The sequence below is a fragment of the Lissotriton vulgaris genome, chromosome 1_1 (genome assembly GCF_964263255.1).
Source record: "Lissotriton vulgaris chromosome 1_1, aLisVul1.2, whole genome shotgun sequence".
Classification (NCBI taxonomy): Eukaryota; Metazoa; Chordata; class Amphibia; order Caudata; family Salamandridae; genus Lissotriton; species Lissotriton vulgaris.
Genome location: NC_141685.1, coordinates 2,080,965,728 through 2,080,984,154, shown reverse-complemented (window position 1 = coordinate 2,080,984,154; position 18,427 = coordinate 2,080,965,728). Strand labels below are relative to the sequence as shown.

Genomic DNA, 18,427 nt, shown 5'->3' with positions numbered 1-18,427 from the left:
TTTTACTGTAATGCTTTTATGAAATGAAATATTTCGAAATAAAGCTATACAACAAGTAATTCGGTCCCAGACCCAGAGTATTCTCCTTCGCATTGTGACACCTGTCAAAGTTTGAATCTCTTGAAGTTCGGATTATTTTGGGAGTTGAAATGTTTGTGCAGTGCTCTCACCGCACCGTCATATTCGGAATCAATTTTCATGTTTAGGAGGTTTCTGAAGTGGCGGAAGTGCCTGTGCAATGTTGCAAAATTGAGCTTTTTGTTTCTCTATCAGTTTCTTTCATAACCTTGAAATAGTTAGCATGTCAAACCAGATAAGCCATCTGGAGGCAGCTGTAACTGGATCACTAGGCTTGCTGAAGGGGGTTAGAGGGCTGCTTGTTTACCTACAGGATGCAATGGTTGCCCCCACCTCTAGGGGGGTGAGGGAGGGCCACTGGTGAGGCTTGTGGTGGATTGTTAGCACCAACCCCTGGATTTGCTTGCCTCTTCGTGTCCACTGCACTGCTTGTATAATGTGGTGGTCTGATGGCGGGAAGGGCAGCTTGTGCTTCTGCTGTGTGCTGTGTTATCAGAGGGGGGCCCTGCTATCACCTTTGTGAGGTAATCCTGTGTCTTTTGCCAATGTCTGCTTACTGTGTGAATGTAAGCCCACCACGTCAAAGGTAGAGGCCCTTTTTCAGCAGGGTACTATGGTGGGTGGGGCTATATGAGGCCTCTTTATGCAGGGCAAGAGTGCCATGCTTAAGTACCCTTTACAGTCTTTTCCGAGGCTTGCTTTGAGTTCAGGCGGGCCCTGTTGGTGTGGGATCGACTCTTGTTGACGTTTGTGGCTGTGGTTGATCCCAGGAGAATGGGATTACCACCAACATTTTCCCAAATCGGGGTGAGTTGTAGGAGTAGCTCAGTCTCCCTCTAAAAAAGTGGCAGAGTCCCCACTCCAGGTTTGGTGGGACTTTGTGAAAGATAACCCCTCAATGGTATCAAGTGTTTATCAAGTTCTCTTAGCTAGAACTTTTGTTTTAGAGTTGGGGAAGGCTGTGCCCTCTGGGGGTGTAGATTATGATTGCAGCCAGTTGTGGCCTGAATGTGTTTAATATGAGTTTTCATGTTGAGACACCCTCTAGGGGTGGAAGGTGGTATTTACATCTATGTGCGTTCACCAAAGCAATGTCCTTTGGGGAATATATTTAAAGTGCAGTATTTGTATATCTGATGAAAAAGCATAATTTGGAAACAGCCTTTAGGGGTGAAGGACTATAAATACATAGATGTTGTGATTATAACTTGTTGCCCGCAGTGCATATTTTGTGCTAAAGGTAATTCTGATAATCCACATCTCCTATTACTATCCCACGCCGCCTCTTTTGAGTATGCCTTGGACTGCTCTGCATTATGACCCTATGAGATTCAAGCGCTTTAATTGGGTGTTTGGTTCCCATTTGAGCACAAATGTGGACCCATTACTTGTGCAGGCCACACAACTAATGACCCATTGTGCAGGAGTTGTGGGCACTGCTTTTCAGCAGGGGGGTTACGTTAGAGGTTTTTATTTGGGGCTCACCAGCCAGTGGGCTAGGGCCTCAGCCTCATGCCAGTGTGGAGATGCACCACGGTGGTAGATGGTTGAATAAATTAAAGGGACCGGCGACCAGTGGTGGAAGTGTTCAAGATATGAGTCTCTCAAAATCACAACTTTAATGATCTGCTAATGCTTCTTCCGGCCCCAGGAGGCCAACATGCAAATGTGCTGCTATGACGTGCACTCACAGGTCACATGGTACACTACAGGTAACTCGATTTGCATCATTTTTGCTGCTTGTATAGTAAGGAAAACCCAAATGGTCACATATTCACCCCTGCAAAAATATTGTGTTTTATCTTTGTCTTTGCTTACAAAAAGAAAGTGAACAAAATATGTATACATGTAAAAATTTAAAGAGGACGATCTGCGAGGCAAATGGTGGTGTTACATATGTCGTTACCCTAGTAGCAACATCAGTGCCAAGTCAATTTTCCATTTTAAATTTTAAATGTTTCTTCAAGGATTTAATTGCTAACATTTCTAATACACACAAGTACACATAAGTGAATTTAAAGAAAAGTCTAGTTAATTTTTTTAGCAACGCTGCCACAATCTATATTATTGCTTCATTCCATATCACACAAGCAGCAAAATAGTGCAAATTGGTTTTGCACAGCACTGCACCACTGCAACGTTTCTTTATTACATCAGGTCATTTTTCCCTTATATTTATTACATATTTCCTGTTTATTCTGTCCCATTTCAGCACTCACTTTCTAATCCCACCACTGCATTGACCTTTTCTTTGGGAACCATATCATGTACAATTTACACACCCTCAAAAATGGTTTGCGCAAGGTACCGCCCTCAGTGTCACGAGGCAAACGTGGCCCACTCGGATGCAGCTGATGACGGTGCTCGAATACTCTTCACGGGGGCTTCTGCTGGGATTGTGCTGTCAGGGGTTCCACAGTCAGTGGCGCATTTCCAGCCCGTCTGCACGGATTCCAACCTCAGCGTGCAGCCAAAAAAGCTCCATTGCCCCATGAGAATTTCCTCTGGTGGTGCTGCAGTTTCCTAGAAGGACCTTGTGATCCGTGCCCAGGGAAGGTCGTTTCGCTCATTACTTTCTGTCACAAATCACTCATTGCGGCAGCAACAAACGACTCGCGCATGGAGAGTTTCACCTCGGTCCTTCACTTTTAGGTCTAGTACGGACCTATACTTTTCATGAACTTTGTCATTAATCTTGCAACCTTTTTACTGCTCATTTTGCAGGCAAAGAATGGAGGTTACAACTGGTGCGTGCAGTCTCTCTTTGTGCCTAGTTCACGCTTAGCTGGTTGGCTGCCTCCGCTGCTGGTTTTTAATCGCACCCAAAAATTCCGTACTTCACATTCGTTCCACTCTGGACTGTGCTCCTTTTCGACTGAAGACTGTGATTTTGCTTTCCAGCACGTTTGGAACCGTGTCATCTATCTTTGGAAAGTATCATACATTGGCCGTGGGGCCTCGATTAGTCCCAAGACTGCCAACTCACATGGTGCCACCACCGTGTGACACACCCTATCGGCTCCCATCACACGGTCTCCCAGTGAGGAAACGACATCACAGGGTGGCAGGGAAACGAGTTGAAAACCACTTTAAATAGTGGTTTTCTGAGGCTTTTAACTGCCGACGTCCATTACGGGGAGTGAAAACACCCCAGGGTATTGGACCAGCCTCAGCAAGCTTCTTTTTTTGGGGGTGGTGGGGGTATGAGGGGGCTTGGGAGCAGGGTGGGGTTTAAAATTCCCTCCTAGGTACTTCTTGGTCCGAGGCCCTGTCAATGCCCCGTCCCTTCCTCACACAGTGAGATTGTTCTTCAAGTTGGCAGATATGTAGACCAAGCTTTTCATGGTCTGCTCGGAACCGTGAGTAAGCCACGTTCACTGTCAATAGCGAAAAGGGCTTCCAGGGATGGCTCCCAGCTACATACATGACTAGTATGTCTATATTGTTGATACTACTTTGAAAACTCAGTCACAGAGCTCTGTCCACAGAGGCATTTTGACTAGGAAAAGAAGTACCCTTGTAGTACTCTTCTACATACTCCGACATGCCTCTGTGAAACGGCCCCTACACACCTCAACTGATACTAACATTGGAATATTGAGGTAATATTCCTACTCAGTTACTACAAAATAGAAACGATTGTACCCTCTTTCCACAGTAACTAATAGCGAGTTGGACGCTATGGGCCAGCTCACAAAGGTAAGTAAGAGTATGGAAAAGGTTAGTCCTGTAGCACTACTTCCTGCACCTGTAAGAGCGCTTCTGTGAATCAGCCCCACTAAGTCTCAGCCTCACTCACCCCTACACAGGTACCAATTCATACAAACCCATCGAGGGTGCTAGGAAACGATGCGCTACTGGTGCTGTCTGGCTCGCTTCACCATTGCTTTGTCTTCTCTCGTAGATGGGTGAAGTGCAGGACGTTATGCATTTTAACTACTTGGCTTGGCCTGACCATGGTGTCCCAACAACGAATGCTGCGGAAAGCATCTTGCAGTTTGTGCACATGATCAGACAGCAGGCAGCAAAGATTAAAGGGCCAATAACCGTGCACTGCAGGTGAGAATTGCCAATTAATATTTCGTTTTAATTTCATGCATAACTTTTCAATTATTGAACAAACATCTGCCCATTATTAACGAGAAACGAAATATTTCCTATTGTTCTACTGCATAGGCAGTTGTGTTTGAAGCTTCTTTATTTGCAAAGTTTTATCATTGGATGTTATGGGCACTACATGTGGTTGTTTCTTGTAAGCATCTAGCTCTAGCTATATACTTTTTTCTAGATATTAATCTTTGTTAATTAAACCAGCCAGATTTTAATCTGCCTAAGAAAAAGAAAAACATTCATGTTACCCCAAGGGATAGGAGCCTTAACAGGTCAACATATGTGAACGACTTCGTGAATACTTAAAAGCATATTTACAATTAAATGGCGCAGCGCAGCAAGCCATTTTGCTGCGCCAAGTTGGGTCATTTAAAAAATGCAGGGATGCGCCGTATTTACAAGAATACAGCACACCACTGTGATCTTTCCTGTGCCAGCGCAAAAACAGCAGCTGTGCGCCATCACAGCCTGTGTTGGAGGAATGATTGTGCTTGTGTAAGAAGGGCACCTTTCTGCACAAATACAATAGTCATTGGCATTTTGCTCCTTCTATGTTTACAGTAGTAAAGTCCTAAAAGCCAACAAGAATGAGTTCAGAAACAGGAGGGGTGGAGGCAAAACGTTTTGGGGTGACCCTACAGAGAGAGCCAGGACCAACAGGAACCATGTAACAATAATCTGTCTTAGAAATTTGAATTGCATTTTGACATCCACCCTGAGGCCCTGCTGAAAGTTTTAGCGTGTACTGTGCAGGCAGCAGGTGCACAGCCAATATACATGGAACTTCTGCAGTCAAATGAAGTAAAAATGTGCACAGTGATTCATCTTCAAGGCTCAGTCTCTTTCCATCAGCTGGTTGTGTTTCTTCTAGTAACGATTGTTGAATACAGACTGGCATATTAAGGGTGGGTTAAAAAATGAGAGATGGGACGGAATGGAAATGAAAATGGTGACATGTGCTACGTGTGGGGTCTGTCTGGACTGAATTGTGGGTCCCATGGACAGGGTGCATTCTACTGGCATGATTGGCTTTACTCCTGCAACAACTCTCCTATATTAGCAAAGGTCTGTTCAAAGGTAAGTCCTATTAGAGACAATGCTGCACATGCACAGCTGCGTGCCTTACCAGGGCTTGCCTGCCTCACGCTCTCTCAGACTTGGAGTGAAAGGTCAGTCAAAAGTTATTGAGTGTGGGCAAAGATTCAGGCTAAACAGCTTAATTTGACACTTACACATTGAGGAGAGGGGGGTGCACATAGCTCAGTTACGCGAATCAATTTTAGCATTCAAATCCAAGCAGCTCCTACTGTCTACCAGCAAGAGCTGCAGAGGGACTGCTGAAGGAAGCAGACGGATAAGGGAGCCCTGCTCTACCTCCTGCATTTTTGACTATATGTTGGATTTAGTTTCTGCTGGCTTAGAAGCTTTAGGCACTTTGCCACTTCTGATCAGTGTCAAAGTGCAAGTGTTCCCTGTGTAAATTGTGATTATGATAAATGATTGGCATATATGATTTACTGGTAAGTCCTTACTAAAGTGCACTTAGTGTGCCTGCTCCGGTAAATCAAACACTACTAGTGGACTTGCTGTGAGAAGTTGGCCTGATATGTAGTGCTCACTATTCTAGTGATCACTGTGTATCATTCCAAACGACCCTTATTGATGATTGGTTGTAAGTCAACCTTATAGACCAGCTATCCTAGTAGCATGGACAAGAGCAGTCTTTAGGCTAAACTCTAAAGGGCGTGTTAAGCCAGCTGTTATACCATCACATATACCCCTTGAACACCAAGTGAAAGGACACCACACAAGTTGTTATGAAAATAAAAGGATATTTATTTATAGCACAACAACCCTGGACTCTTTATGAGGACAGGGTGCTAAGCACAATACAAAACTCTTAAAGAAAAACTGAAAGTCGCACGATTTACACAAATGCCCGAGGGGCACGAAAAATCATATACTACAAAAGTGGAATGCGAATTACTAGCAGGTAAGTAACTATTCTCAGAGGCTTTAGAACCGCTAGGCCTACAATACTGAACCCTTAGATTAGAAGCAGGAGGCCTAGGAACTTCGTGTGCAGAGTGGAAACTCTTACGCGCAATGTGGGACAAAGTCTATGGAGGCTAGTAAATGCAAAGTTAGTGTTCTCGGGCGAACCCGACTAGGTAGGTCAAAAACGAAAGTGGATCTAGACACTTAGAGAGTGGTCCTATGCTGGAGCACCGTGGTACTCGGTTTACCTAGCCCAGGGGCTGCGGCTGCATAGGGTTCAAGTGACGTCGGGAATCCTCGTTGATGAACCAGGAGCCTGAAGTGAAAGTTGCTGGCAGGCGGCCAGTGAAGATGTTCCGGGCTGATCCAAGGATGGATCAGTGAAGAAGGATACCTGTAAGCAGAGGGGACCGAGTTCTGAATCACTAGCCAGTGATTAGGTGGGCACCAGGATGGCACCGGTCGAGGTCACTCAGCCAGGTGAAGAGGTGACACTGGATTCTGTTGCTGCACGGACCAGGGCGCTGATGTCGACCAGGCTGGAGGTCTGCGAGCTGTCCCACGTCGGATGTCTGCTGCTGGCGATGCTGGATCCGTTGAGGGAGGCAACAAGCCTTGGCTAAGGCAAGCCCACGTGGCAACACAAAATGGCATCTGGAGTGGACCAGGAGGGTCCGAGGAAGTTCCCCTTCAAGAGGAGACAAGGGCTAGTCTCGAGGAGCTAGACCAGCGGTGAAACAAACGTAGGACGTCGTCTGGAGGGTCACTAGCCAACGGGCAAGTGACCGGACAACGTGGCAAGCGACACAGGAGCAATAGGGCCCCACGCAGATCTGGTGGATGCTGAGGGACTGGACTTCGGTGCTCGTGCTGCTTGGGGTTGGGGCTTCTCTTACCCCAGTGCACCCACTCGAGGGTTCCTCGGCGGTCGTGCTGGATCAGTGTCGTGCTGGTTCTGATGATAGCCGGTTCCTCTGGTCTCGTCGTACCCACGGTTCTCAGCTGTGCTGTAGAGGCAGGTAGAGGTCAGAGATGGCAGGGAGTCCGGGTCTCATCGTGCTGGTCGGTCTGGTTCCGGAGGAAGGACGTGCAGCAAACCGCAAGATACTTAGTTGGTGCCTGCTGATGCAGGGTGACTACTCCTTAGTCACAAGGGAGAAATCTTGAGAAGAAGTCGAGAGTTCCTTTCGTAGAAAGTAGTTTCAGGATTCAAAGATGATCTAATCTGGGAAGGGGGCCCGCTCCTATCTTTATACTAAGGAAAGGGGCTGGCACGCGACTAGATCCTGCCCATAGGTGGGACCAGGAGGGGGGTGGTTACACCCCTCTCCCTTGTCCGGACTTTCCCCAGCTCAGGGGCTGGTGTGCCCCTGGAACTGGTTCAAACCGGCAGATGCATAGTGAGCACCGGGGTGCCACTTGCAGTCACCTTCCTCCTGAGCCCTGCCTACCTGGGATACACAAAACCCTGTCTGGGATGGTGCTAGCACCGCCCCTGACAGGAAACCCTTTGTCCAAGCTCTCCTCGCTGGAAGGACTCCCAGCAGTAGGAGGTCAGACTTGTGTCTGTGGTGGCAGCATCCATTTTGTGATGCTGAGGCTCGAGTTAACTTTAACCGGGGTTCACAGTTACATACATGTCGTGTCCCTCTAGAAGGGTGGAATGCTAACCCCGTCGCCAGAATTGGCGAGGGGTTAGTTTTCCAATTCGTATGACACCTTACTCGACATGTTTTGATAAAGCGATACCAAAGGTGGCAAATAACCGCGAGGATTATAATGCACTTAAGAGTATATGGTACGCGTTATCATGGAACAGCTATTAGGACTTGGTTCCGCAAGCTGCAAACGGGCTCAGCTCATGCCAGAGCACCATCTCACATAATTCCAAGCACTCTGCCTCCAGGATTGATAAGGCCTGCCATAGGAGTGACTGATAGGATTACATGTGTCCATTTTAGGGTTAGATATAGGAATACTATATCTAAAGCAAAGGGTGATTACACCACCTTGCCCCAGCTGTCGTGCAGCCAGTTGTGTCAGATTTGGATGGCCAGCCAGAGGTGGCATAATACATGCTGCAGCCCCTGGTAGGCCCTGGGTACACCTATGCCCTGGGTACCTAAGGTACACTGTACAGGGACTGATAAGGTGACTCAGTATCCAATTAGATATGTACCTAAGGTACACGGAATCCATTTTACAGAGAGAGCAGTAGGCCTGGGGCCCTGAATAGCAGGGTCCCAGGTCAACTAAGTCGAAAAACCAGCAAAACACCAGGCAAAAAGTTGGGGGTAACCAAAGTCAGGTATCCACCTTCCTACACTTGCTACACTGGTTATGCCACCCACATGAGTAACCCTGTAAATGTGTCTCAGACCTACCAATGTAGTGGCTACGCATGTAGTTTTAAAGAGCCATGTTGATCTGGCAAGTGCATCCACTTGCCAGGCCCCAACCATCCCCTTTCTTACATGTAAGTCACCCCTAATGTAGCACCCATAATCAGGGTGCAGGTTATGGTAAATACAGGACATGTACTGGTGTGTGTGTGACACGTCCCAATAGTGAACTACTGTGTATTTCATTGTTTTAACTTTTGAAAGTCTGTCTGTCTGTCCCATAGGCTATCATTGGAGCTGCAATGTATAATTTTTCAGGTGTTACTTTCATTAGGGACAACATGGCGAAATGGAGTTGAGGCTCTCTGAACTTAGAATTTAATAACACACCTTTTAGTGAAGGTGAGTTTTAAATTATGTGTTAGAAAATGCCACTTTTAGAAAGTGGGCATTTTCTTGTTTAACAATCCTGTGTGCCTCTGCCTGTTTGTGTATTCATAGTCTGGTTTTGCAGTGACAGGAGCTGGGGGTGTGCATTCACACTAGACAGTCCCAAGGGAGGCGGGGGGCTTGAGGTGTGCCCTGCCTTTCCTGTGTGACTCATAACTGGGCTGAATAGACCTGGAGTGCATGTAGAGTAGTGGGAGGGGTTTCACTATCAGGCTTAGTCTCCTTTGCACAATGCTATCTCCACCTCATATAAGGAAGCTGGGCCATAGAGGACAGAACTGGTTTGGACTGGGCTCAGAAAACCTTGCCACAAAGAGAACACAGAGAAAAGTGAGTATAAGAATTCAACCTTAAACACCAGAGAATTAGATCACTTCTGGATTCAAGATAAACCTCTACCAAGGAGAAGAGATGGACATCTGTCAGGAGGAGTACTCCCCTTTTGCTGTATTGCTTTGCCGTGTTGGTCTGCAGTAGCTGCTTCTGCCAAAGAAAGGACAAAGACTGGACATTTGCTGTGAACCTGCTTGAGAAGAATCTTCTAGGGCTTATGTGTGCTGGTCTCCTGTTCTGAAGTCTCAGGAATACAAAGACTTCACCTGCAACACACTGACCAGTGCTTGGACTCCTCTGTGGACTCCTGTATTCAGAAGGGTGCCTGGGCCCTGAGAATTGTGTGGTTAGTGCTGCAAAGCAAACCAAGAAGTATTCCAACACCATCAGCGACCTGCACTGAGGCCTTGAGGCACCACTCAAAATGCATGACGCATCGCTCCACCTGCACTGTAGCTCAGACACCCTTTGATGCCTGCAGTTATCGGCCATCCCAATGCCAGCATCACGTTATCGCAGAGCCGATAACCGGCGAGAGTGACTTTGCAAACTCTTTGTTGTTGCATCACCAAACCGGAACCAATGCCTCAGCGCTGACGCCACCTCACCTCCCCTGTCCTGGACTCAAAGTCTCACCTCCTCACAGATGTGGCGCATCACCTCCTCCGTGGCATAAAGGAGCCAGCTCTGCCTCGGCCATTGACACCTCATCTTCACGATGACATGCACCATCTTTTGACTTCATTTTCTAAGGTACTGTTGCTTGGTGATCCATATAATTCCATAGACGGCCCCCACACCTCTCGGTCAGTAGCATCAGAGCTTAATTTGTAAAAAAAAAAAAGAAGTGTAGGTGCTGAAATTTTTTCCGAAGAGGCAACCGCTCACGTTTTCCTACAGTGAGCCCCACTTTCAACACTCTCACTGCCTCAGTCTCTATCTTCTAACCTTGTTCTGTTGTTGTCCCCTAAGTCTTTGCTCTAAGAGTCTATCCTCTCACCTCTCTAGCAACTTTGTCACACCCTGTATTTCTGATTTGCCCTCTATTCATTTTAGCCCTGCCCTTTTTTCTCTTCACTTTTATCCATGCTTTTATCCATGCTCTGCTCTCTCTCCCCTCGATCTTGGCTCTTTACTATCACTCTCTAGCAGTGATTAGCTGTGTCTCCATTTATCATTTGTCTGCTTTTTTCCTCTCTCCTGTACTCCACATCCATTTATTCTACTCTCTTCTTAATGCTCTCTTCTTCACATCATGGCTGCTTTCTCTATGTATCTGAGTTGCTCTCCTCCTTTTCTTCTACTTTGCTCCGTATTATCTCTCTCCTCTCTTGTTGTTTCTTCTCCTCTTTACTCTTGCTGTCTCTCAGCTCTAACACTGCTGCTGCCTGTGACCCCTGTCGTCAGCCTGTACATGTCTCTGCTATTTTAAACTTTGCATTTTCCTGTTTTCATACCTACACTGATTACAAAAACAAAATGTAAATGCTTTTTCACATATATTAATCAGTGTGGTATAACTGGGTTTATTGCGGAACAGGTGGCTGCATGAGCACAGCAGGTCATGTCACTTCTAGTGCTGCCTGTAATTAGTAGGTCCAGGGATGGCGAAGGTATCGGCATCCACTGCTCAGCTTGCTGTGATCCTGTCTGCTACAGCACAGGCATTGTCCGCAGCAGTAATGCTGCCAATGCCGGTAAGTTTGGCTGTGGGGCCTACTGGACTCGCTCACGCTCAGCAATTACCATGCTGGGGTGCAGTGCACAGATTCTACTGGTGACGCCATGGCGCACAAAAGTTGTGTTGGGCCACAGCCGCATCAAGCACATTGAGGATAGCAGCAATGTAGGGCTTCCGGATATGCTACTCTGGCTAAGCAACAAGTGGAAAGTCCACACTTACTTTAATTTATTCTTCCTCAAGAGCCCTCACTCCCAAGTTCCAAATGCGCTCTTGTAGCTTCCTTGCCTCAACTCCGTCATGAGCCAGCCCCCAGCTACAATTATTCAATGGGGGGTTTAGGCTCAGGCAGTGGCAGGGTGCGGCAGACCAGGGGAATAGAATGCAAGCCATAGTTTGTCGATGACTTCTTGGATTTGTGATCAGCGTGATGACATCATCACTAACGTGGTGATACACAATCATGCCTACCTGGACAGGCATATGCCGGCCTGCCTAGGAACATTAACCAGCCAGTCACCATATTATGTATGTTATTCTTTTTATTTTGAATTGAACAATTAATATTGAGACCACCACCTGCAGGTTCAGAAATTGTAGCCCCGGCTCTGTGAAAGAAGTGCAGGTGTTGAGCACCTGAAAGCACCTGCTCAAATTAAGCACTGGGTAGTGTATTTTAGATTTAGGTCCGGCATGACATCATAATAGCCCCAGTTGGAGCTGTATGTTTTTCTGAGATGTATGTTTGCAGTATTAACTTTAAAAGTCATATTTTGGAATCTGTATGTTGGCTTTGTGTCTTTTGGCCTTGTTTGGTTTAGATAAAGATACTTTACTTTTCTAAACTGGTGTTGTGTCCATTTGTGGTACAAATACTTTACACACATTTGGGATAAGCCTGTCTACTTGGCATGCCAAGCTACTTAGGGGAGAGCAAGTATTATCTAAAATGTGTTATCCCCTTACCCTGACTAGAAGCAAGGGTCCCTACTTAGACAAAGGTGCATACCTCTACCAAATAGAGACCCCCATTTCTAAGAGAGGCTCTGCCGAAGTCCACTCTTTCTGTGTTCTTCTTATAGTATTGATTACATTAAGTTTCTTAGACAGCTAGCGCTGTTAGTAAAGAGACCTAAACAAACGTTGGCAAAGACAATCAGTCTTGCTTTGCAAATGTTGCACAAGCAACATGATACGCTTTGCAAAGGCCCAAGCAACCATGTTGAAACTATAGAAGGCTACGAAAACATTGCTTTCCATACTTTAACATGGCATCGTTACCTCAATTGGTTTCGCCAATCATGGCTAGCACCATTGAGACGCGCAGTAGCGGAAAGCGCAATGGGACAACACCCGCTGCATCAGCAAGGCTGGGCATGCCATGGAGGAGCCTTGGGCGGAATGTTGGGAGTGGAGTCGCAGTGTAAAGAGATCATCTAGCACATTTATTTTATTTATAAAGTTGTATATTGCGCGAACAAGATCCCAAGGGTTATCAGAGCACTTTAAAATATCATGGGAGGAAGGACAAAATGTTATGCCACCATTCAGCACCTAGTGTGCTGCAGAGGCGCACCGGGAAAGGGCAAAGGTGATGGGATGGGTTGAGCCTGGGGGATCAAAGTAAAGAGCATGAGTGTGCTCTGAAAACGAAGACATGCACTTCCTTGGAGTGCTAAAAAAACAAGGAATGACATTTAAGACAACCATTTGCAATGCAATCGGTCTCGCCTTTGGAACCTTATAAGTATTTAGCTATGCAGCACATTATTGTGGGAAAAGCAACATTAATTCTTGCACTGTGCACTACCCAGTAAAAGGTTGCAGTACCACAGTCTGTCACTAGGTGTACATTGGGATCTCATTTGGCCTGTCTCTGGTAGTTCTCACTGCCCTGCTTCTCTGACACAGCAAGAGCAACAGGGGCCGCCTCCATCTGACCTGTCTCCACTGTCCAATCTCACTGCCCCCTACTATAACCACCACGTGGGACCCCCAACCTGTCTCTGTTTTTGCTCGCCACTACTTTCCTACCTCACTGCAAGCCACTGTCCACTTGGCAATCCTATCTACAGTAAGCACCTCCAGGGACCCCTATCCTGCCCATACTCTCTGTCACTCACTGTCCCACTGCCAGCTACTGTCACCCTTAACTGCCCCTGCTCTCCCTGACTGCCCAGTTCCACTACCAGCTGCTGTAAGTAGGCACCTTTATAATGCAAAAGAGGGAGCTAATACGACCAAATGAACCATCTACATACCAGCCATAGGCATCGTGAGTTAAGGAGGAGCACCGTTTCTCATCAAAACTGCATTCTGGGAGTTGTAGTTTGAGTTTATTTCAAGATAACAATAAGGCTAACAGCTGAAAAAATGCCATGTAAGGAAAGAGCGCATGGCAAGAACATGTTGTCCCTAATGACATAATGTCACTTGGTAGGCTTGTGATAAGGTGGCAAGCTGTCTCAAAGGGCAAACCTAAAAAAACAATCTCAGTAAAGCCTCTAGGTGACAGAGAAGTAGTAATTTCACTGACTCCATACTTCAGGTAAGAAAGATCAAAATCATTATAGAAAAGCTCCAGCATTCAAAGAGGTGGTTTTAAGAAAGATAGAATGGTGTGATGCACTGTCCCTTTTATGGGAACAAAATAGGTTAGAGTGCGTGCACTCAGGCTCCTGTCAGAGGCTTGCACTGTCTTTAATTGCACACAGCACTCGCGCACCTAGGCCATGCACAGGTCTGCCATGCCTCCGGCGGCAGAATATTAAAAACATGTCACATCCACCGTACGGACTTCACCAGGGACCCGTGCCTGGGGACACTGAGAGCTTTCCTACCACTGTGGAAGAAGTGCGACGAAAGTCGAAGCCAGGCATTGACACAGACAGACCATGGACAAGTGAAACAAATACATGCAGCGGTGCAGCCAGGTCTGTAAAGATCTCACCAGGCTGCAGCACCCATACCCACTCCTCTTCACAACTACAGATACCCTCCGTCCTGAAGTAAACCAGTACACAAGGTTACGGAGTGTAGGTCTACATCCGATCCATCAAACCAAACAGTTTACAGAGGGTTAGTTCCTTCCAGCTTGAGATCCTCTCCAGCCATCAGCGTCCCGAAAGCAGGAAGTGTTGAATCCTCCTGGCCTATATGAGTACAGTACAGCCACTCGATACAAGATTGGAGCTACAATGACATGTGAACAGCCGAAGGACCTTAGCGTAAAAGGGGTCAATGCTATCCAGGCCACCAAGACTTAAGTGCCCGCACGATGGACATCTTCCGTCACATACGCACAATATTTCTGGAGTGGGGGGAGAAATGCAGCATCCCTCCAACGTCTGTAAAATCAGGCACACCAACAACGGACATTTCTATTGTACTGTCCGCACACAAGCGACAATGCACAACTCCCAGCAGAGGTACACCTGGCGCCCTGCAGTCATAGTCCAATGTAGATTTCAAGCGTTTCTGGGTGGATAATGGTACCAAAATTCAAAAGCAAATAAAGTATATGGAGAAACGGAACAAAAATAAAAGTTCTTTCTGCCTTTCAAGATCAGTTAAGACAACTTTAGTACAAAATCATTCACCACTAAATAAATGCTGGTAGTGCTAAAGTGATCTGCGTATCTATTCCACCCATATTCATAATACAGCAAATTTTCAAGTATTCATTGGAGAAAGGGAGAGTTTATACTACTTGAAGTTAAATTGAACATTCAAACACCTTTTTCTAAGCAACTCTCGGAGACAAATTATTACATGAACACGCGTTAGAAAAAGATCACACAGTTTGAAGTGGATTTCACTGAAAGCGCTATGCCGTAGCGAAGCCTAGGACAGTAACAAGGTGCAGTCGCTGCCTGAGATGCACAGATCTAATCACAGAGGAGCGCAGGAGGAAGCATGTCTAGAGGCGGGGGTGAGCACTGGGCCGTGAAGGCTGGCTTGGGGCTGAGAGTATCCCCCTTGCAACAGAGGGAGCACGGTTATGCATTATCTTGCCCCGTCCTCCCACTCCATTACCAGACGGGCATCTCCTCACCAGTGGATGCAAGACCAATGAAAGGTGCCTAGTGGTCGTAAAGTGCATGTTGACCGGTGTACTGGAGCAGGAACATGCTGGCCGCGAGCCCACGACCTCGACTGCATGCGCACAAACTCAAGAGCGCGCAGATGCTTCGATCAGGCTTGGCTTCACACAAGCAACTGAGCTGCAAGCAGCTTCTGGGTCAGCCACGGTCAGGGACTAGGAAGGATGGAAGAGAGGTTTACAATGACAGCCGTGCCCAGAGCTGTGCTCTTAGAGTGACATCACGTAGTAACCATAACGATGGAGAAGGTGTGCTGAAATAAAAAATGTGCTTGGCCAAAAGTGAAAGTGGCGCTATTATTAAGTAAATAAATAAAGGTGCCCCGTGACAAGTGAAAGCGGTGGTATTAATAAATAAATAAAGGCACCATGTCAAAAGTGAAAGTGGCTGTATTATTAAATAAATAAAGGGCGGCAGCAGCCTCCGGCGAGCAGGGCGCCCTGCACTTGAACTGAGCAGAATGTCACAGAGGCAACTTCTCTCTCCCCCCTGCGGCCCTGCGTCAAAGGCCCTCCCTGCTTCTTTTTCCCAGTGTTTGTTCTCCCCTACATCTTACCACCACTGCGGCCATTGTCTTGGCTGCTTTAAAGGTAAGCAAAGCAGATTGTGGTGCCTAACGTAGGAGAAAGTCAATAAATGAAATAGTACACATACTGTGTAACAACCAAGTAAAGGGGCCAGTAGCCATGGGAGGATACAAATGACAAGGAGGGACTAACAAGCCTCATAATGAATCAGAAGACAGCATTTACGTAGGACAAAGACACAAGCCAATGAAAAATATGGGCAGGGCTTCTCTCCCGTACTGAACTACCAAAGATCATCCCCAGAGCAGTGCTTGGCGCTGGCTCAGGCTCGACTTAAAAAAACAAAAAGCTAGGTCCATGACATCAGCAGTGGAAGTCTAGACACTAGCCAGTCAAACACTAGGATGAACAATTAGACACTAGCCAGTCAAATACTAGGGTGAACAATCCATCCATGAGAGGGGCATTCACAGAAAGAGGAGGAAAACTCTTAATAAAAAGCAACACATTTATATTGAAAAGAAAGGCATAGAATCATGAGCAGCTGCTGTGTGTAGTATTGTGTACAATGCTGGCTTAGTCAGACAGCTGTATCTGTCTATGGCGAGACTGCAAAAAATAAATCCTCTATTGTTTAATCGTCGCACCATAATGCCACTGTAGCCTCAAGCTGTTATCAGTTTACCTTAAAACGTAAAGACGTTAGTCTTAACATCATGTTTTTTCACCTTTTCCTTTATTTATTCTTAGTCTACCGCCTTTGTGCAAGAAACAAAGCAGTCCCTTTTTCGGACTGGGTTGTGTTGGCTGCACTTTCCATACCCTCCTTCCAGAGCGCAGTTTGTTGGTGTGTTGCCACTGAGCTGCTCTTTGTCTTTCTCATACCCTGTGTTCTGTGAATCATCCATTTGCTCAGCTTTTCAGGACTTGGCAAAGGTTTTCTTCAGGACTGTAATCACGTTACGAAAACCGCCCACCAGTAGTGGCGCTTTGGCGTGTGCAGTCAGAGAAAAACGAATTAGAGTCGATTATACTGCAACTGAAGGGCATATTTAAATTATCAAGTTCTGGAATCGGAGTAACTGATATGAAGGGGGTCTTACGTGAAACAGTTAGTAACTTCCCGAGGTCTTAATAATGTTTCTTATTTAACTTACTGTCGAAGGGCCTTAAGCATGACAGACTGTAGAGAACGGTTCAGATAATAATAATGGGGCATACGTGTAAAGTGCAAGTGTTTGATGATAGGAGGAGATCAGAGAAATACGCGAAAATAAAAGACCGAGGGCCTCATTTATGAGGCCTTGCGTCAGTTTTGCGCTGCGGATGCGTCACTTTTTGTGACGCATCGGCAGCGTAAAACATGCGCCTTGTTGCGCCATATTTAAAAAGTGACGCATCTAGGTAGATGCGTCACTTTTTAAACCCCTGCGCCACATTATACCTGCGTTAGGTATAATGTATGCAAAGGGGGCGTTCCCCCGCAAAAAGCCTCGTAATAGTGACGCAGTGAAATCTATGAGATTTCACTGCGTCACTTTTAGGATGCGGTTGCGTCAAAATCTTGCCGCTGCCTCACAGCAGGTGTAAGACTGACGCAAGCCCTTTCACATGGGGCTTTCCCCATGTGAAAGGACGCATTGCTGGAGTTGCGTCACTTTTGTGACACACTCCAGCAATGCGTCACTTTTGCGCTTACAGATGCGTCAGAAATACTGACGTATCTGTAAGTCCTTGCGACATGATGCGTCATACATTAAATATGACGCATCATTGGTGTCGCAAGGAGTGCGCAGTGAAAAGTGACGCATCGCTGTTTTCACGCAGCGATGCGTCACTTTTCATAAATGAGGCCCCAAGCACTTAAATGGAGCACGTAACATATAGATGAAAATACATAGATGGGATGTATGCGTTCTACCGATCCACGAAGAACAAAATTGGCTAAACAGGCCACATGTGATGGAAAGAACTTCGGTCCATGTATATCTCGAAAAATCAAAGGAAAGAGCGCCTCAAATGAATAAGACATTACTACTTCTTTATTTATTTCGATTCGTGGTAGAGTGTATTTGCTGAAAATGAATAACGTATTCCTCTATTTGAATCAGCTCCTTTGGTGGCTAAGAGCGAGTCTGTGAGGTTTGTCTTTGTCTGCATTAAATATTAAATAAATATATTAAGTGGATGAATAGGAATGAATGAGTGATTGAGTGCCTGGATGAAAGTGAGTGCGTGGATGGAAGAACCATCGGCAGGTACCCGCTGCTGCCAGCATCTTGCATCTCTGCAAAGCACTGCGCTGATTGGGCAGTGACAGCCATGCAGCTGTGTTGCAGTTTCTCAAGGAGGGTGTGGTCTTGTGGTCAGAGAGTATCTTAGTTGTGCCATGCCCTTCAATCCCTGATTTGCCACCACTCCCGAACACAGAGCAGGATTACAATGCTTATGGCCTTCGTTTCGAGGCCATGTTTGAAAATGCCTACCATACTATTGTCGGTGTGTTTCAAGCCTCATCAGGATCTCAACAGCCATCTTGAGAGTCCAAGAAAAACACTGTTCTATAAAAATAGGAAAACACATTCTATCACAGAACGCCATACACTCACTTGAATGATGCGCATGCACCAGAAGATGATGATGCATGGAAATGCCACGCCTCTAGTTCAGTGGCACGTGCATCATTGTGCAAAGCAAGAAGAGCGAATCTGCAGAAACCATATGTGATCTCGAAGACAGACCTCTTCATGTGAAAAATATAAACAGCTGCAAAATGCACGTGCTATCAAAACATCAAAGACAGCC

General features: G+C 46.3%; 1 protein-coding gene across 6 annotated transcripts in view; it reads left to right on the top strand.

Annotated features, from left to right (window-relative positions):
- PTPRO (protein tyrosine phosphatase receptor type O) overlaps nt 1-18,427 on the top strand; it is a 1,018,456-nt gene that overhangs the window by 962,125 nt on the left and 37,904 nt on the right. For all 6 annotated transcript variants that reach the window (XM_086920999.1, XM_086920983.1, XM_086921017.1 and 3 more), the window contains one exon: nt 3,983-4,137. In XM_086920999.1, coding sequence (XP_086777125.1) covers nt 3,983-4,137 — 155 coding nt within the window. The remainder of the gene's footprint in view (nt 1-3,982; nt 4,138-18,427) is intronic.